A 21,258-nucleotide genomic window follows, 5' to 3' on the forward strand; every position below is an offset into this window, starting at 1 on the left:
AAGGTACACATTACTCACTGCTAGTTTCAGTCAGGGTGTTCAAGGTACACATTACTCACTGCTAGCTTCAGTCAGGGTACACATTACTCACTGCTAGTTTCAGTCAGGGTGTTCAAAGTACACATTACTCACTACAAGCTTCAGTCAGGGTGTTCAAGGTACACGTTACCTAGACGGTACCTCCAACATAATCCTCTAACATCAACTAATGACACTGAAGGTATCTAGACCATGCCTTCGTCACCTACTGAACTCATCGATACATATGGAACTATTGATCAGGAGGTACATCTTATAAGGAATAAGGAATGTTATTTAACTGTAAACTGTAGTGCAGCCAGCTAGATACAAAAGTGTGACGGTACATTCAGCAGCGTAAGGAATCTGACTCAGCATGTTGACTCTATTTGTTGATCGCACTACAACTATACTGTCAATGAAGCACAACCGGCTTCTCTATACAGTAGTCCTATCCTCAACAACAAACGTGCGTGGCGGGGACTGTTTACGTGTTGCCTTGGTAGCAAACAGCGTGAACGCTTCTCCGAAGTCCAGGTTAAATCAGGTGATCAGGTGAAGAGGTGATCACGTTCTTCCTTTGCCAATATGCCGACCACCGGACAATCTGCGACTTAGGACACCGTGGACACGGCCAGTGGACATACAGCACAGTACATACCTGGATACACGGTTACACGAGGCACGAAGGGGCGGCCATGCAGTGACTGATTGATACAACCTTGCAAAAACATTACACCTCTGGAGGTAAATGTATTCATAATTTGCATAATAATATCGTTTTTATAGTACCATTGCTCGATAGGTACGACACACTAAATATTCGTACACTGAACCTGATATAACATGAATGGCTTTCATAAAAATAATATAAACGAAATATATTGAAATATTGGAAGTGCAAGCAGCCGAAATGCTATCATTGAGGTTTTATAGAGTACCTTACGATGTTAGAACACGTAAACAAAAGTACTATCCAAATATAACGTATTTAACACAAGTGTATTGCAAAAGGTGAATGTTCGATCGTACTATGCAAACAAAGCGAGTCATGAATTATTAGAATGTGAGCTTGTCACGCAATATGCTTCTCTAAAGGATTGCACAGAGGCCGTGCAACAAGTCACGTGAGTGAGAGATTAAGTATCTCCTTTCAATGACATGTGCACATGACAACACCAATTACTGTACAGTAGATAGTCGTAAGACTTGACACGAGAACCACTTGTTCCACATTCACCCGTTCACCGTTCACCCTTCTCTCCATCTACCCCTTCACCACTCACCCTCTCCACACCCACCCGTTCACTGTTCTCTCCATCTACCCCTTCACCACTCACCCTCTCCACACCCACCCGTTCACCGTTCTCTACATCTACCCCTTCACCACTCACCCTCCCCACATCCACCCATTCACCTATCACCATCCTTACACCCACCCGTTCACATTCATCCCTCTGTGCATCCACCCGTTCACCTCTCACCCTCTTTTATCCTCCCATTAACTCTTTGCATTCACTCGCCCCTCTTTACATCCACCCATTCGCCATTTACCCCTCTCCTCTACATCCGCCTGTTCACCCCTCACCTTCTCCACATCCACCCATTCATCACTCGCCCATCTCCACACCCACCTGTTCACCATTCAACCCTTTACACATTCACCAGTCACCCTTCTCTACATTCACCGGTTCACCCCACACCCTCTTTACATCCACCTGTTCATCATTCATCCCTCTCCACATCCACCCGTTCACAACTTACCTCTCTCTACATCCACCTGTTCACTATTCAACCCTAACTCCACCCACTCGTTCACCATTCAACCCTCTCTACATTCACCAGTCACCCTTCTCTACATTCACCCGTCCATCACTCAACACTCACCCCTCTCTACATTCACTCGTTCATCACCCACCTCTCGCTATCGACAGTGATCATGGAGTCCCTGGTGAGGAGGTACGATTTCATGACGGCAGATAGCTACGCCCGTGTGGACTTCGGCAAACACATGCAATCGATCAGCCGCGACTTCCAAGCTATGCCCAACGAGCAGGATGTACTGGGTGCGTTCGCAAAGCTGAGGGCAGGGGTGTGTCGGCCTGACTTCCCTGGACAGTTCACTGAGCAATGCGAATTCGCGGAAGCTGTCTTGCACTCCCTGATGACATGGTCACAGTACGTCATGTTTTTCTCAGTGTATCTTATTTCAAGATGCCGTGGATGTCTGCAACTGTCATCACAAACTGACGCTCTGACCAGCAGATGTTTTACCGTAATTCCTGTAACCTTTTGAGCGTGATAGTTTTCACCTACGTTAACTATGTTTGTTCATTTGAATTCACAGTGAATACCTTTAGTGTACGGTTTCTCGACCTTTAGTTTAGGGTTTCTAGAATGTGATCCTTGCAAACCCATTCCAAGCTAACCAACGACCATGGTGTAATGTAGATGATATTGAGCAGGCGGGACAGTCTGTTCTATAACCTCCTGCGTCGATTAACATAAACCGCAATCCCTTACAGGAAATTTGCTAGGGCTGGATTGACGACGTCAATGTCCAACATCCATGACTTCTGCCTGGACTTCCTCCACGACATGCTGCTGCAGGGACCGGGGACGACTCACATGGAGCTGTGGACCATGATGATGAATGTCACCGACTTTGGGTTCAGCCATTACTATTACGTACGTTCACAATCGCCTGTGATTCCACGTTATTAAAATAGAAGACTTGTTCCACAAGTTGCTGCTCATATACCCTCCAGAAAGCAGCCATTCCTACACCTATCGGTTCCAAGACGGTTGACAGTCTCATGGCTACAGCGTTCGCTAGTCACGCCGAATGCCTGAGTTCAATTTCCTATATATGTACATTGTATCAAGCTCATTTCAAGTGTCCCCACCCTGATGTTGCTTAATCATTTCTAAAAGAATGAATTGTCCATTGTATATCTGTCTCTCGTAAATGCATGTTCACAATGACCGTTTTTCAAGGCGAACTACTAGAAATGTACATGGTCGGATCCTGAAGCCATCGTTCACCAAGCAATATGATGGCACCCACTTGGACTTCCTTCATGGAAGAATGAGTTTCCAATCGTCGGGTGATATCTGGAGGAGGGGTGTGTTTGTGTGTGTGTGTGTGTGTGTGTGGGGGGGGGGGGGGGGGGGGGGGGGGGTTGGTAGTTTGGCAAGTTAACTTTGGGCAACACGGTGCATTATCTGTAAGTGTGGGTCCCCTTTGCAGAACCTGGCGGGGGAGAAGCTAAAGAGTCACATACTATTCTTCATGAGAGAATTCTGGAACTCGGATTCTTCTTTTGAGACAGCCTTTTCATCAGCTATCAAATGTCTGCTCAACAAAAGCTGCTTCAGGTGACTGTATATCGCATCATGTTTGGCTTACGCATGTAACTACAGCATCCCTACCCGTACTAACTTCATTATCTGTCGATCTTGACTATTCCAAATGCACAGATCGACGCTCATGCTGTTGATCACCGGATTGTATGTTTCCGACTAAATTATTAACAGATCGCCGTCATTGAGAATGTGATGTGTATGTGCCCATGCCAGTTATATTCGGACACTGGACGTAATTTCCATACATTTGCATCATAACACAGTGTGGCATAAATAATGTTCAGGAATTTCATAAAATCCAAGTCAAATTTTGCATTTTTTGTGAGGAATAATTTCTGATTAATTTTACATTGCTTATTTATCGAACGGCAACAGGTTTATCAACGTAGGTGCAGTGTCGAGAACTACTTTAACATGACAGTCTATGGGATTGTGCAGTGTGGACCCATATACACTGTATATAAGCTGGTATATGTGATGTCCTTGGTCGGAAAAGGGATCTGAAAATATATGCGCAGAGCAGTAATGATTTCACATTGATCTATCACATTTTAGTAAGATCCATCCTAAACTCACTCCATGACATGTGAGTCCATGGAAATTACGTCAAGTGTCCGAATATAACTGGCACTGGTCTGTACGTGTACCCAGACCTTTCTTCATTTCATCAAATCAATAATAAGATGATTACACGATGCCATTTAGAAAGTGGTCAAATGCAACATATGTCATATTTGGGATTTCACTTTCTTAGTAAAGTACAAATTCTAGTACTTTTTCGGTTGAGTCCCATCCGGGATTCGAACCCGCACCCTCAGAGTCAGGCACCTAATCGCCAGCACACAAAGTCAGCCGCCTAGCCCGCTCAGCCACCGCGACTTCCACAAAAATGAAAGTCGGACAACTGGTAGTCTAGACTGCGTACTTTGTGTACCCCTCTGATGAGTGTAAATTGGCACGGATGGGACTCAACCGAAAAAGTACTAGAATTTGTACTTTACTAAGAAAGTGAAATCCCAAATATGACATATGTTGAATAATAAGATGATAGACCTCAATTTAGCTGAAATCTTCAGCTGTATCTAGGTTGTACTGTACTGTTTCTCTGACTTGCTGAACTTGTGGAACTTTCCTCAGATTTGATATTCAGACTAATTCAGATTTTATGTTCTGACTTAAATCTAACATTTACTGTGTGCCATAAAGTGTTCCAATGGCATACCGGGCACTCCTGCATGCTTGGGGTGGCCGGATGTCTGTTACACCATTCCATGCATGGTCAGTATGCTCTGGTACACAGAATATAAAGTTATCAACATTGTGAACCTTAACAATGTTACGACACCTACATAAGGGGGTGATCTTAATGACTGAGGCCTGGTACAGCCCCACATAGCAGTATTCTGGGTGATGAATACATGACACGTTTTATGGAACTTCTTTCTTATCCTTTTCACGACGTTTCAGAGCTAATTCTTGCTCCTTCACCAACAATTAGCTCTCAGATGTCGTGAAAAGAGTGAAAAAGTTGTTACAAATAAAACCTGTCATGTATTCACGTTCGTCCAACTTCTAAATGCCTTTCACAAACTCGATGTCAAGTTGTTGGACTTAAGTAATATGTGATTTTTTTGTCGTCCTTACTTTCAGAGAGGAAGCTTTCAAGGAGGCCCAGGTAGAATTCGCGGAGTTGTACAGATACACGACCGTTACTAATCTGAATTGCCCTGAACATATACGGGACATTCACAAGTACATTTCCGCCGAAATATTGTACATATACGACGGAGATGTATTGAAGGTGGGTCAGTCTGTGCTTTATTAGAATAAGACTATTATACGCGAGGAGTATATTAGCTAAAGAGATATGTCCCAGTGGTAAACTAAAATGAGAATCTGAAACTATCCGGAAACGGATTGTTGATGGCTTTGCCACTCTTTCCTCAGGGCGTGGATGACTCAGAGAAGATGAAACAGTCGTTGAAGCGTTATGAAAACGATATCCTCCGCCTCAGTCTGACCTTGGAGAACTCAAAGAGGGTAGTCGAGGAAATGTCAAGCGGTGTCCAGATAGTGCTGAACGGCATCAAGTGAGTTAAACCCGTTTGTACAGCCCGCCTCATACACGGTGCCCAGTCAAAACCTCAGACAAAACCTCCCCTAACAGTTGTACATTGATGCACACGACCTCAATATTCCATTGATCAAGTACCATTTTGGCAGATAGTACCATTAAATGTAAACATCCTTATCTACTGACATATCTACCACTTAAATATCGATTGTCTCCTTTGTGAGCGCCTCCTAACGGAAAAACCGCCTTTGTGGTGAAGTGAACAGATCTTCTACCCTGGCAGGGGGTGTGGTTCGATCCCATCGTCACATCGCCGTTGTGGTCCTATAACACAATCACCCCTACCCCCATCCGTGTTTTGTGCATCAAGCTTTGAGCCCTACTTAAACCCTCCGATCCTTTTTGTCAGCAAAGAGTTCCTGTTTCACAAGATGTACGTGGAAATCCTGGACTTCGTAACAAGAATCTGTGACAAGAAGGCAGGGGGCCCAATCCACCCTATTGTCAAGTCTGTAGGCGACTTTTACAACCACGTCAAGGAGAAGGAAGGGTGTCACACCATCACGGTACTGAACTTCGTGAAATCACTGTGACACATCCTCGAGCATAACTAATAGTCTATGTCCTTATCAAATGCCGTTTTCAAATCCTGTTGAGTCCCCCTTCAGAAAACTCACCGAGAAGCACAACTGTCGAATGACGTCTAGAATCCCCAGTTGGGATGTCGTTTATATATAACTATCACACCTGGTATCTCTTAATAACGAAGCTTTAGCCAAAAGCTTTAACCGATACTGTAACGTTGTTTCACATTCGTGCGTATATATTTGCATCATATTTTCCTTGGAAACAATTTTTATTTTTTTACTGGGTCATTTAGTGCACGTGACAAGATATAATACTCTTCCAGGGGAACTCGGAGCTGTTCTCAGTGATGACAAAGAAGTTGATATCCTTTTTGAACAACCTGGAGGACCACACCCTGATGAGCGTTACCTTTGTTGATGCCGCTATACGCAATGTGCTGTCGAAGTCCATGAACAAGTAGGTGACTGCAGCGATGTGTTGTCTCAGTGTACTGTCTGTTATAGCCTTGAATCATCTCTCAGCGATGTGTTGTCTCAGTGTACTGTCTGTTATAGCCTTGAATCATCTCTCAGCGATGTGTTGTCTCAGTGTACTGTCTGTTATAGCCTTGAATCATCTCTCAGCGATGTGTTGTCTCAGTGTACTGTCTGTTATAGCCTTGAATCATCTCTCAGCGATGTGTTGTCTCAGTGTACTGTCTGTTATAGCCTTGAATCATCTCTCAGCGATGTGTTGTCTCAGTGTACTGTCTGTTATAGCCTTGAATCATCTCTCAGCGATGTGTTGTCTCAGTGTACTGTCTGTTATAGCCTTGAATCATCTCTCAGCGATGTGTTGTCTCAGTGTACTGTCTGTTATAGCCTTGAATCATCTCTCAGCGATGTGTTGTCTCAGTGTACTGTCTGTTATAGCCTTGAATCATCTCTCAGCGATGTGTTGTCTCAGTGTACTGTCTGTTATAGCCTTGAATCATCTCTCAGCGATGTGTTGTCTCAGTGTACTGTCTGTTATAGCCTTGAATCATCTCTCAGCGATGTGTTGTCTCAGTGTACTGTCTGTTATAGCCTTGAATCATCTCTCAGCGATGTGTTGTCTCAGTGTACTGTCTGTTATAGCCTTGAATCATCTCTCAGCGATGTGTTGTCTCAGTGTACTGTCTGTTATAGCCTTGAATCATCTCTCAGCGATGTGTTGTCTCAGTGTACTGTCTGTTATAGCCTTGAATCATCTCTCAGCGATGTGTTGTCTCAGTGTACTGTCTGTTATAGCCTTGAATCATCTCTCAGCGATGTGTTGTCTCAGTGTACTGTCTGTTATAGCCTTGAATCATCTCTCAGCGATGTGTTGTCTCAGTGTACTGTCTGTTATAGCCTTGAATCATCTCTCAGCGATGTGTTGTCTCAGTGTACTGTCTGTTATAGCCTTGAATCATCTCTCAGCGATGTGTTGTCTCAGTGTACTGTCTGTTATAGCCTTGAATCATCTCTCAGCGATGTGTTGTCTCAGTGTACTGTCTGTTATAGCCTTGAATCATCTCTCAGCGATGTGTTGTCTCAGTGTACTGTCTGTTATAGCCTTGAATCATCTCTCAGCGATGTGTTGTCTCAGTGTACTGTCTGTTATAGCCTTGAATCATCTCTCAGCGATGTGTTGTCTCAGTGTACTGTCTGTTATAGCCTTGAATCATCTCTCAGCGATGTGTTGTCTCAGTGTACTGTCTGTTATAGCCTTGAATCATCTCTCAGCGATGTGTTGTCTCAGTGTACTGTCTGTTATAGCCTTGAATCATCTCTCAGCGATGTGTTGTCTCAGTGTACTGTCTGTTATAGCCTTGAATCATCTCTCAGCGATGTGTTGTCTCAGTGTACTGTCTGTTATAGCCTTGAATCATCTCTCAGCGATGTGTTGTCTCAGTGTACTGTCTGTTATAGCCTTGAATCATCTCTCAGCGATGTGTTGTCTCAGTGTACTGTCTGTTATAGCCTTGAATCATCTCTCAGCGATGTGTTGTCTCAGTGTACTGTCTGTTATAGCCTTGAATCATCTCTCAGCGATGTGTTGTCTCAGTGTACTGTCTGTTATAGCCTTGAATCATCTCTCAGCGATGTGTTGTCTCAGTGTACTGTCTGTTATAGCCTTGAATCATCTCTCAGCGATGTGTTGTCTCAGTGTACTGTCTGTTATAGCCTTGAATCATCTCTCAGCGATGTGTTGTCTCAGTGTACTGTCTGTTATAGCCTTGAATCATCTCTCAGCGATGTGTTGTCTCAGTGTACTGTCTGTTATAGCCTTGAATCATCTCTCAGCGATGTGTTGTCTCAGTGTACTGTCTGTTATAGCCTTGAATCATCTCTCAGCGATGTGTTGTCTCAGTGTACTGTCTGTTATAGCCTTGAATCATCTCTCAGCGATGTGTTGTCTCAGTGTACTGTCTGTTATAGCCTTGAATCATCTCTCAGCGATGTGTTGTCTCAGTGTACTGTCTGTTATAGCCTTGAATCATCTCTCAGCGATGTGTTGTCTCAGTGTACTGTCTGTTATAGCCTTGAATCATCTCTCAGCGATGTGTTGTCTCAGTGTACTGTCTGTTATAGCCTTGAATCATCTCTCAGCGATGTGTTGTCTCAGTGTACTGTCTGTTATAGCCTTGAATCATCTCTCAGCGATGTGTTGTCTCAGTGTACTGTCTGTTATAGCCTTGAATCATCTCTCAGCGATGTGTTGTCTCAGTGTACTGTCTGTTATAGCCTTGAATCATCTCTCAGCGATGTGTTGTCTCAGTGTACTGTCTGTTATAGCCTTGAATCATCTCTCAGCGATGTGTTGTCTCAGTGTACTGTCTGTTATAGCCTTGAATCATCTCTCAGCGATGTGTTGTCTCAGTGTACTGTCTGTTATAGCCTTGAATCATCTCTCAGCGATGTGTTGTCTCAGTGTACTGTCTGTTATAGCCTTGAATCATCTCTCAGCGATGTGTTGTCTCAGTGTACTGTCTGTTATAGCCTTGAATCATCTCTCAGCGATGTGTTGTCTCAGTGTACTGTCTGTTATAGCCTTGAATCATCTCTCAGCGATGTGTTGTCTCAGTGTACTGTCTGTTATAGCCTTGAATCATCTCTCAGCGATGTGTTGTCTCAGTGTACTGTCTGTTATAGCCTTGAATCATCTCTCAGCGATGTGTTGTCTCAGTGTACTGTCTGTTATAGCCTTGAATCATCTCTCAGCGATGTGTTGTCTCAGTGTACTGTCTGTTATAGCCTTGAATCATCTCTCAGTGGTGTATAAGAAAGTAAATCATTATGTACGTCAATGATGTAAATAGAGACGGAAATGCGCCAGCCTTTGCAATGGGTAATACGAAAATGAAGCGTTTGATTTTGACCTGGTGGTTTTCGTTTGAACCGTAGACGGGATACCACTGATTCTTCTGCACTGTCCTAATCATGAAATCCAAAGCCCATTCAACAGGTCTACTAAACAGTCAGAGTAGCGCCTTGGTTCAGAAGCATCGACCAATTTCTCACCTTGTTCCAGAAGCCCTGGCCTCTCTCTAGCCTTGTGTCAGAAGCCCTGCCCACTCTCTGGCCTTGTTCCAGAAGCCTTGACCACTCTCTAGCATCAGAGTAGCGCCTTGGTTCAGAAGCATCGACCAATTTCTCACCTTGTTCCAGAAGCCCTGGCCTCTCTCTAGCCTTGTGTCAGAAGCCCTGCCCACTCTCTGGCCTTGTTCCAGAAGCCTTGACCACTCTCTAGCATTGTTTCAGAAGCCCTGCCCACTCTCTGACCTTGTTCCAGGAGCCCTGCCCACTCTCTAGCCTTGTTCCAAAAGCCCTGACCCCTCTCTGACCTTGTTCCAGAAGCCCTGACCACTGCAAGTTGATGATAGACCTGATCAAGGCGTGTCTAAGGATCCATCAGCTAGGGACCGCCAGAGCGGTCTACACGGCTGTCAAGGATTTGGGGAAGCTACTCAAGTGGAAGGTATTCCTTTAGTACTGACAACATAGGCTGCATGTTCTGATGATTTTACCAACACGCCCCGTTCCTCAGGAAGCAGATTGGAAACAAGATAAAGAAAACACTCTAAACGGTTTCTTTGACCAAACTGACACTACCGGTCAACGTGTAACCACATTTTACTTTATGCAGGACCACGTGAATGATGTTCATGAGATTCTGGACCTCCTGACGAACGTGCGATTATTCGGAAGTGAACATCACACCAAGCAGCCGGCGGCCTTCTTCATCAACTTCGCCTGTGATCTGACAAATCAAATGACGTGAGACGAGTGTTACTTGAAAGGGACTAGTCACAATACAAACGTGAACTAAACACGGGTTACAAAGCACTCCTCACTGTAGTGACACGTCATGTGATTATAGTTAGTAGTTTTCCGATTGACTGAAATAATCGAAGAATTGTCGCAGTAATCAAACGACCAAGGAATCGATTACATTTTCTTTTAATCGAACACAAACGATTTTGGAACTAATGTTTTAGTCTCTGAAACACTTGATCATGGATATGCTCGGCGTTCTCAGTGTCTGAAAACAGGTTAATTCTTAGAAACTTCACTAACGTGACTAACTGAAAAGTCATGACTAAATATTTCTTCGATGATTGTTTTTTGGTAATGGAGCAACCATCAGTTTGCGATTTTGACCAATTCCAAATGCTAGTTACAACACACTACGTCTTTATTTATAAAGCCCTGTTTGCAGTAAATGTTTACAGATGTATTTCACATGAAACATATGACTTAATCACATAAAATAAAACCATGGTTGCAAATCTTCAAACATTTACCAATTTAACATACAAATCTCAGAATTCTATTCAACTTATAATAGTCACCAGTAACGACCATAGTTTCAAATCGCTCTTACTGGTTTGCATTTCAAGGGGACAGCAGTTGGAAGAGTGAAACAAATGCACGGACGGTACGCGATGAACGATTTTCATTTAATGTGCATACCCCTTGTAATACAAATCAATAGTATCGATCTGAAACTATGAGCGTTTGATAAACAACTTTTATCTTTAGATTAACGGAATTCTGACATTAAAATGTTCAGTTGGCTAGGTAAAATCATGAGGATAGGAAATCTCAATTTCACTTTATTCGATTTACTGTTTCATTTGAAGTGAAACTATCTGGACGTTTTCACTGCAAACAGACTACAGTGGTTAATGTATAGCTAGAAAAAACAGAGGTAAAATGCTTCCATTGCTATGAGGTTCTAAGCCCTTGTCTAATATTTCACAACAATTCCTTCTCCTTTCAGACGGGACCGCATCCTTCCTGAAATGGCTGAGAAAATGGTAGAATGTGCTCTAACAATTCTGAGGAGGAGAGAAACAGCGCTGTTCAATGTTTCTTTTGTAATGGCCACCATTGTTTGCTTTAATGGAAAAGTAAGTTCTCGAGCTAAGAATGGTTGTACTGATTCTTGTTAAGGTAACAACCATTCACCAATGTTATGTAAAATAATATTAATAATACCAAGATGAAATACATACATTTACCCAGTTTATATATTAACGGGACCACACAACATTCTGTTAGATTTTAAAAGGATAATTGCATGTTTGACCCCTACAAATGATCTTACCAGAAACACAAGGACCTGATCATGTCAACATTTTCCACCATACTGATGTTCCTCAAGGACGCAACATTCCCCTGGGAGAAGTCCACTTCTGGAAGCTCGATTGTGGCCGTTTACCGACTGGCCGAGTTGGGAATGGATGCTTTGTGAGTAGACACATTCACAGACACTCAAGAGCACGGACACTTTTTGGTATCTATACATGTTCGGAGGCATACGCAGTCAATATATGCATATATATGCATACAGATTTGCGGAGTCATGGACACAAAGATATCAAAAGACAATCAACTCAGTTTAAAGACACTGACGCATAACCAGCAGACTGAATAAACAAACTGACACACAGCGGAGTTTAAAAACTCTCCACACAGATTTATCACACTAACGCTCCACACAGATTTAGCAAACTGACACACAGCAGAGATTAAACACATGGACGCTCCACACAGATGAAACACACTGACGCACAAGACAGATTTAACAAACTGACACACAGCATAGATTAAACACACCGACGCTCCACACAAATTAAACATAATGATGCACAACACAGATTTGACAAACTGACACACAGCAGAGATTAAACCCACTGACGCTCCACACATCATGGAAAGACCCTGAAAGAAGACAGCCAATGAAATATATTTATTCGGAAATAAAAACCGTTTCCTGAATGTTTTACAGGCCCAAGATATGAGGTAAAATGGAGTTTCAGGGAAAAGGTCGGTAGGCAGCGAAGCACCCTCTTGCAATGCCCTTTGAAATTAGGCACGAGACTGACAGCATCACGTGCCTACCACTATCAACAGACGCCCTTCCACACTTATCAAATGTGGAAATAATTCAATAATCAATTATTGTTTACAACTAATGTTGCAGGAACGCCAAGTCACTTACCGAAAGGGACCTGAGTGCTCTGTCCTACTTCATGAAGACAGTGATGAAGGGAGATTTTGTCCTGGACGAGGAAGAATCTAATAAACCTGACACAGTCTTCTTTGCAATATACAGGAGCGTGGCGACAAAGTTTCTGCGATTTGTAAGTATGATGAAGGTCCCACAGGATTCAAAATGACTTTGGGTATGGATGACAACGATTGATGTCCTCTATTCCGATACACATGAGTTATTGAAAACCCAACGGTCGCTTGACCATGGAATTGGGACATGATGACATGCAACGACCCAGTAAGCGAGCCAGACCGCCCCCGATCCCGTTAGTCAACTCTTGCTAGACCGATTGGGCTGCTGAAACCCTGAGAGTGATGGGGAGCCATACGCACAGACTCGGTAGATATCTCATTCTAGCGTAGTATTCCTTCTCGACTTTGTAGATGCACTTGCTGTATTTGTATTTACTAGCACTCGTAACACTTAGTTGCTGCGACTAATCGTGACAGAACTTGTAGCCATTAATGCAACATGAACTGTTCCTTTGTCACTTCCTCAAGTTGGACGACCAGGAGAAGATACAGCGAGCCATCTTGGTGGTGAGAGAGAGCGTCAACTTGCTGACTAGTCAGCACGGAGAGATATCAGAAATCGCACTGTCCCAAGTATCAGAACTCATACTGAAGGGAGCAAAGACCATGTCACCTTTCTTCCCCCAGGTCATGGATGTATATATGTCCTGTGAAAGCCCACGGTTACTGCGTACGTCTAAATATAAACACTGCCCTTGGATAAATAACGAATAAACTGAACATATGTAAGTTAAGCTGCATTTAGAAGCTGGCATGATAAAAATAATGAGCAACGTATGAATAAAATGAAATGAACACCACGAAAGGCTATAACCTCATCAGTTTTGAATGAAAGTGTTAACGCAACGTTAAGATGAGGAGCATGTAGATGAGACTTCACACAGTGTGCATGCTATTTAATTGTAAGCCTACCTTTGTCCTTTGTTCCAGCTATCCTCAGTGCCCTCTACCCATACTACCCTCAGCTTCACGGGAACCAGTTCCAAACCCTCTTTGAGTTAATAGAGACAGACAATCGCTCGTATGTTTTACCATGGTTTACACAGATTGCCAAGAACCAACCCTCCGTAAGTTTTTTTGTGTGTGTATGTGTGAAAATGATAATTTAACCTTTGAACCTAAGATCATTAATTAATTAATAAGTCTTATAATGCACCAATGTCCACGCAACAAAGCATGCTCAAAGCGCTAACACACAGATTATTTTTACCCGTATTAGACGCCATAGATGATATTTATGAAGTGCATGTTAAATCCCAACAACATATTAATAATGAAATATTTGTATTAAGTTTCTGAGAAAAAATAGAGATTAAAATGTAGTTACTGTTTGTCCAGAGCTCAGGCTCCAATAGTGAACAAATGTTGCGATTCTTCCAAGCTGGGACAGTAGATGCTTAATTGGCATTTCAGAAGGTTTTCTGACGTCACAGGCAGCGTTAACAGTTACTGTTCATTAGTTCTACCTGATGTTGGGACTAAACACGCCAGAACAAGTTGTATTCAAAGAATAAAAATAAGACGAAACCCAGAAAAGTCTCTATGTTTTGGGGATTGTAGAGCGGCATGCGTTAGCGGACTAAAAGTATCTCTTGCACTCAACATTTATCAGACCATAGAATAGAATGTGCAATTATGTGAAATAGTAATTGCCCAAAGAGATACTTTCAAAACCATGTGCATGTGGGTGATATGGACAATTGTCAGTTACACGTCAAAGGGGGCGTCATCGAGTATAGAGAAAGAAATGACCCCCTAGACGACTTTACCAAACGGAAACGTATCTGTCCATTTCAGCTGTTCGCTGAAGGAAACATAAAGGAACTGATCAAAGAGATGTTCGAAGGCGATGACAAACTGTACGCTATGTATATGATGATCCTGGAACAACTCTTAAAGAAGATGCCCAACGCGTTCATACCTCACCTGAAAACCCTGATGCAAGGTGACATGAGCATGCAACCTCATGCCCAAGTGATGCTCTTCTCGACGCTGAAGACCGTGGCCATTGAGAGCAAAGATCAGGTAGTGATGTACCTTCCTCTCCAGAATGCAGTACACATTATCATTATCAGTTTTTTACACTCATTTCATGCTGTCAGTGACAAGTACTGAGAAGAACAAACAATCATTCATGTAATGGTTTATACTATGCGATCACTAATTAATAAGAACATCGTTTTAAACTGTTTTAGAGGCATTTTAGAAGTTGCTGAGCTAAAGGTGAAGGAACAAATTTTATGGATGATCAACTTCTGTATTTTCACAATGGCGACGTTTCTGTATGGATTCTTATACCGTTTTCAAGCATTATGGATTCTTATACCGTTTCCAAGCATGCTTGAAAACGGTATAAGAATCCAAACCGAAACGTCGCCATTGTGAAAATACAGAAGTTGTTCATCCATAAAATTTGTTCCTTCACCTTTAACACCGTTTTAGAAAAAAATGGATTGAATACAAATACGAACAGTTCGCGGATGTTGTCTACAATATAATTATATAAATACAATCATTGTACATGTAACACAGGCTGTAGCAGAGGATTGTATGGTATACCTAGAGAAGGTCATACGGGGTCCTGAAGATGACATGGTCACTACCAGCTGCCTGAGTGAGATGCGGGCTATAGGCGCTGTGTACCGACCGCTGTTGGAACGTCGTAAGCCAGCAATAGAGGAACTGAGGAAACGGACTACCTCACAGACAACAAAGGATCAGTGTACTTTCATCTTGGATGTTCTGGAAGGCAGAAGGTGAGTATAAGCTGGTATTGTAAATGCGTATATATGCTCAGTGACTGTCCAGAGACTGTGGGTTTAAGGCTCCAGAACACTTCAGTCACGGTGTTTACACGGCGTGCCAGCTTGATATAAGAGGAAAAGCAAACGTGATCATGATTTTCACAAATCATGTCATCAATATTATCGGCCTTGACTTATTTCCTTGGGTGATGATATCCTGCCCAGTAGAAGTATTCATTTGGTCAGTGAAAAGGCCCAGACCACGCCGTCGTCAGTGAAAAGACGCAGGCCATGCTGTCGTCAGTGAACATTGTATCGTAGGAGTTTTGAGGTTTCGGAAGCGTGTGTATTGTGTAAGCAGTTGCTTAGTGTCAGTGGGTTTTATGGCAGGGGCGTGATGGCTAAAGGGAAGTAATTCAAAATCTATGACGTGCATCCACATCAATTCTTGACGTACGACATTTCCTGAAGGAACGAAGTCCTTGTTTTTAACAGTCAGCCATGATTATTTCGTTAATGTCCCAGACCATAGTCATATGTGTAGGACGACAGGACATATACTCATCTCACTATATTGCTTCTACTGCTTTGTCTCAAATATACATTGGTCACAGTTTGATTTTCAACGTTTCGACTACCCATAAAAATCCGTGGTAGAATAGGTATATAGCGACCCATGCTTGCCGTAACATGAGAGGTCTTCTCCTCGGTCTCGCTGACTTGGTTGACACAAGTCATCGGTTCCCATTTGCGCAGATCGATAGCCATGCTATTGATCACTGGATTGTCTGGTCCAGACTATATTATTTACAGACCGCCGCCATATAACTGGAAAATCGCTGAGTCGGCGTAAAACTAAACTCACTCACTTACTCAGGTTTTACTCGTAGTTTCTGTTATATTTTCAATGAGCCTATACCTATATAACAACACATTTTCCTTCATTCTCGTAATCGTTTACCTCCATTAGAGGGAAAACGTGATTACACTATAGTGATACTACCAGCGTGTCTTTCATACACATTTGTAGAATAACACCTATGGTTTATGTATACATATGATTACCAGCATGAAATCCCTTGTGGAGGATATGAAGGAGATGAAGGAGGTTATAGTAAACCTAGACACACGAGTAACCCGCACGGAAGTGGGTCTGGTGTTGCTTCACCAGGATCTGGAGGAACAGCGGATGGAGCTTGATGATGTGAAGGTTGATGTGAAGAAACATGGAAAAAAGGTGGCCAAACTGGAGGATACGGTTGATAAGACTAAGGTTAAAGTGGAACAACTTGATGGAAAGGTACGCTATTGCTCTGTTCAGTTTGTGAAAAAGAGTGATGCAGAGCGATTGCAACTAAATGATATTTCGTGTGTTACACAATGTTACTGAATATGAGAAATATTGGTAATGATTCTAACATTGATCATATCTAGAAAGCCCACAAAACATAGAGTCAGATTCATCAGTGTATAACGCTCATTAATCGTGCAGACATTGAGTCACGCTCCTTTCTGGGCACGAGACGTGGCCAAACTCCTCAACCCCGAAGACCTTCTGGATTGGACGCTTCTCTCTTTGCGTCTTGGCTACACCAATGATGACATCCGGAGCTGGGCTCAGATGCACGACCCATGTATGGCCATGCTGAATGAATGGTACGCCACTCGGAAGACGAGGGAAGCCACATATGCTGTGCTGACAGCACTGCAGGAGATTGACAGGTTGGACGCTGCTGTTATTGTGGAGAACGCAATGAAGATGACAGGTAAACAATGCACGTTATCACCTAATTTACAACACTTTCTTACTTGGTTGCCGATTCTTAGCAATCATATCATTGAATGGCGTGTTGTATGTATTCATTGAGGTACGTCTATCCTGTCGTGATAGATAGGCTATCATCAAAGTTCATTTGTTTCAATATTCGAACCGAGGTTTTGTCACCAGTTCTGTTAAGACCATAAAATTGTGAAACGTTCCTCAGAGGCTGTAGTGGAGGACGAAGAGTTCGAGTACCCGGAGCCTCCAGAGGTGTTCATCAGCTACCAGTGGGGAATCCAGAACGAGGTGAAGCTTCTGAAGCAGCACCTGGAGAAGGCGGGCTTCACGTGCTGGATGGACATTGGTCAGATGGGAGGTGGCGACAAGCTGTTCGAGAAGATTGACCAGGGAATCAGGGCAGCCAAACTCGTCATCTGTTGTGTCACTGGGAAATATGCCAAGTCTCCAAACTGCAATCGAGAGGTATTTGTCCAGTGAATTTCAAGTAACAACAAAGTCTAGTTTCTAACAACAGTTTCAAATGACTCCCCCCCCCACCCCCCCATGCCAGAAAACTACAATGTTTTAATTGCTGAGACAATGTAATATATGGCGTTGTTAAAGGAAAGATCGACATCTGTTATGTCACGGGGAATTAGGTCACCTAACTGCAATAGAAGTGAAAATGAAATCGATGTAACCTTTCAGCGCATATAATAACTATATCACCTTTTTAAGAATGTGTAGGTTTGTATATTGACAAAAATTGTAACGTAAAGTAAAGTGGAAACCTTCCATGTATATAGGCCTATACGCCCATAACAATTTAATGGGGCATAGTATAACATAGTATATTTAGTTTTACAATGTATTGGTCGGTCACAAGAAGTGTACATAATACATTTAGTATTCCATGCAGTTATGTGCATGCTTTCTACACCATTATGTAAAATGTGTCCATCCTAAATGCACTGCTGCTGAAATAACGAAACGTTTCTTTTCGTAAGGCACATTCACTCATAACAGCACAACTTCCCAATAATCGGAAATTCCAGGACCATTTGGATGATGATCTTCTCTATCGGGAACCTTGTCGTGGAATTGTAAATGTATATCCGCATAGGATGCATTGAGTTCTCATCATTTCAATACTGCTTCAATTTCAGGTGAACCTCTCGGTAAGCCTGGGTAAGCCCATCATCCCCCTGTTGATGGAGAAACTGTCATGGCCTCCACCAGGCTCAATGGGGCCTATCTTCAGTGAGTATCTGTTCATCCGATTCTTTACCCGACCTGGGGAGGAGATTGGTGACAACAGGTACTGGTCGGCAGCCAAGTTCCAGGAACTCCTGATGCAGGTCAACTACAACAACGTCAAGCCGGATGAGCAGAAGGTGGAGCAAGGTGGGCAGACCTGGGTAGATAGATAGATTCTGGGAGCTGAGACGCAAGAGTATGCATGTATGTGAGTGTGTGCATGTATGCAGCCGAAGTGCAATGGATGTTCCACTTTTTCCACTTATCCAAGATGTATGTTGAAAACAACAGACTCTAATCTTCGTGTAGTTGTCTCATCGTTTCCAGTAATGTGTCCTAGTAGCGTTCTGCCTAACGTTGGAACTCAAATGAATGTGAAGAAGTGTCATGACATGAAAGTGTTTTTGTCACACAGAATACAAGAACTGGTGGTCTCCTGTTGCTGAAGTCATCAAGATAGAGAAGAAGGACGTCAAGACGATGACGGCTGCCAGTCAGCAGAAGCAAGAGGAAGTCGAGGTAGGTTAACTAAACCATGAAATAAATACACGACATGAAACTCGTAACCGTAACTAAAGTGGCAATGAATGAAATCAGACACAAATACTTGTTTTTTACAGCGTGGGGCAGCGGCTCCTGATGTGTTCATCTCCTACCAGTGGGGAAAACAGAAGCAGATTCAGCTCATGTACAAGCGCCTGACTGAGATGGGCTTCACCGTCTGGATGGACATCTACCAAATGGGAGGTGGGGACTCCCTCTATGACAAAATTGACAAGGGTGTGAGAGGGGCAAAGGTCGTTCTCACATGTGTCACCTCGAAGTATTCTCTGTCGGCCAACTGTCGGAGGGAAGTCAGTCTTGCTGATGCCCTCAAGAAACCAATAGTGCCTCTGTTGCTGGAGAAGATGACATGGCCACCATCAGGTCCGATGAGCATGGTGTTCACTCAGCTGTTGTACATCAACTTTGGGAAGGATGAAACTGTACAAGAAAGATGGGATGGAGAAAAGTTTGATGAACTGTTGACGACAATAGATCAGTATGTGCCGAACATCATACTGAGTGGAAAGAAATCTCAACAACCACAGCAACAACCAGGGCACCATCAACAGCCCCAACAGCAGCAATATTATCAACAGCCCCAACAGCAGCAACATTATCAACAACCCCAACAGCAGCAACCATATCAACAACCATATCAACACCAACAAGTTCATTCTCAACGGTACAATCAACCCCAAAAGAGCTCGTCATGTATAATTTTGTAGAACCCACTACACCCAAACGCACAGGCACAAATGTGATATTTGTATTCTTGCAAGGGTTTGCTTCTTGCCTCTTGTAGGGACTGATGGCAGTGTATGTTCAGAATACATTTTCACCTCCATACCTTGTTTGGTGAGTAAAGCATTCAGTGTATTGCCTCTGGCGGTGCCTCAAGTTGATCAACAGGGGTAAGGGTATGATCAACAGGGGTAAGGGTATGATCAACAGGGGTAAGGGTATGCCTTCAATGAGTCGTTTAGTGATTAGTTTTCATTCGCTGTTGCTAAGGTACGGGCAATTTTTAACACTTCATGATTAAAATGAAGTGTACATTTGTAGGGAAACGTTTCTAAAAAAGATATATGTTATTGAGCGTGATTTAGTGCTTCAAAAGGACACGTTGAACCCCACATAATTGAACTCGAGAGGGCTTTCTTAAGTTATGACCTTGTGGGCTGTCATATAATCGACTATTCACAAGGTTAAATGTAAAATTGCAGTTTGTCTTTTCTGTCATCACTAAAGTGTGAAGCTTTGTATAATAGTACATACCCACTTCCATACCAGTAGATATTGATGGTAATTTGATTCGTGCCTTGTTCAGAAAACGGTTTATAGTTCCTGATACTTAGATTCAACACAGTGATCTCGGAATGATCCAGACCTTCCTTGGGTAAAGAGGACGAGGGACACCATAGTTATTTGTTCCTGGTGAGGTTTGAGACAAGGTTGAGATAAGTTGTGGCGTCATGGGGAATCGAAATTGTTCATTTGTAGACGGTAGAAATTGTTTGCTCATTTTGATTAGAATGTGCTCCATATAATTGTTTTATGACTAATTTGTCTTCCCTCTCACACACATCTTAACATTTTTCTAGGCCGTTTACAAAAAATATGCATTCCGTCGTTTATTAATGTTCATATTACACAGGGTAAAGATACCTGATGGCAATCAGATCTAAGACGTATATTTTAACAACTATAAAGAACTATTTTCATGTAAATTCTGATGGAACACCCGAAAGTACAAGTGTTCCTTTATCATTTCCCGGAATTTCACCCACACTGAAAGTTTGTGAAGGAACCTGGAAAAGAAAAAAAGAACACTAGTACTCTCCTATTTGTTTAAATGAATATATTTTGAAAAAAGCAAACTGTGATACATTTAAGAAATTCTGATCTTTAACACGCTTAACATTCTTGTCGTGTTTTTAATTTGTGTGATGATGTGTATCAGCTAATATGTACTATTTACCCAGTGTTGTATGGGTGAAATATACATTAAAGAAGGCTGACCCTCATAGGTCCCCTCACTACGTTACCCACCAGAACTTGACGTAAAGGACACTAATAAAACCACCTGTTTCCTATTAAGATCATTCCCTAAAGATTCCTACTGACTGAAGCTCTCCTGGTCTGATTCCTTTTGAATGATACCTGTTTGACCAGAAACGTTACATGTACAGACATAATTGTATTATTATAAATAAAGAGATGGAGACCACATAAGGTGTTGGGGTTTTTGTCAGAATGTGATAGATTAATACGTTATGCTAAAACATATTAATACCACCAATTTGCTTG

At 42.6% G+C, this 21,258-nt stretch overlaps 1 protein-coding gene across 1 annotated transcript; it reads left to right on the forward strand.

Moving 5' to 3' along the window:
- Positions 1 to 529: 529 nt before the first annotated feature.
- Positions 530 to 21,179, forward strand: LOC137278645 (uncharacterized). The gene is made up of 23 exons (XM_067811142.1): positions 530 to 765; positions 1,953 to 2,196; positions 2,544 to 2,706; positions 3,269 to 3,396; positions 5,035 to 5,185; positions 5,332 to 5,474; positions 5,868 to 6,024; positions 6,369 to 6,502; positions 9,904 to 10,027; positions 10,196 to 10,326; positions 11,333 to 11,462; positions 11,663 to 11,802; positions 12,539 to 12,698; positions 13,111 to 13,312; positions 13,573 to 13,709; positions 14,440 to 14,667; positions 15,175 to 15,398; positions 16,455 to 16,686; positions 16,879 to 17,152; positions 17,372 to 17,631; positions 18,315 to 18,552; positions 18,821 to 18,924; positions 19,026 to 21,179. Exons 2-23 carry the CDS (start codon positions 1,958 to 1,960, stop codon positions 19,674 to 19,676), a joined length of 4,350 nt encoding a protein of 1,449 aa, XP_067667243.1. The 5' UTR covers positions 530 to 765; positions 1,953 to 1,957; the 3' UTR covers positions 19,677 to 21,179.
- Positions 21,180 to 21,258: the final 79 nt, after the last annotated feature.

The sequence above is a fragment of the Haliotis asinina genome, chromosome 3 (genome assembly GCF_037392515.1).
Source record: "Haliotis asinina isolate JCU_RB_2024 chromosome 3, JCU_Hal_asi_v2, whole genome shotgun sequence".
NCBI lineage: Eukaryota > Metazoa > Mollusca > Gastropoda > Lepetellida > Haliotidae > Haliotis > Haliotis asinina.

Bases quoted from the DNA above. Each gene is read 5' to 3' on its own strand.
- LOC137278645 (XM_067811142.1), top strand. From the start codon at position 1,958: ATGGAGTCCCTGGTGAGGAGGTACGATTTCATGACGGCAGATAGCTAC. The intron at 13,313-13,572 runs GTACGTCTAAAT...CCTTTGTTCCAG, and splicing joins TGAAAGCCCACGGTTACTGC to CTATCCTCAGTGCCCTCTAC. The intron at 15,399-16,454 runs GTGAGTATAAGC...TATGATTACCAG, and splicing joins GATGTTCTGGAAGGCAGAAG to CATGAAATCCCTTGTGGAGG.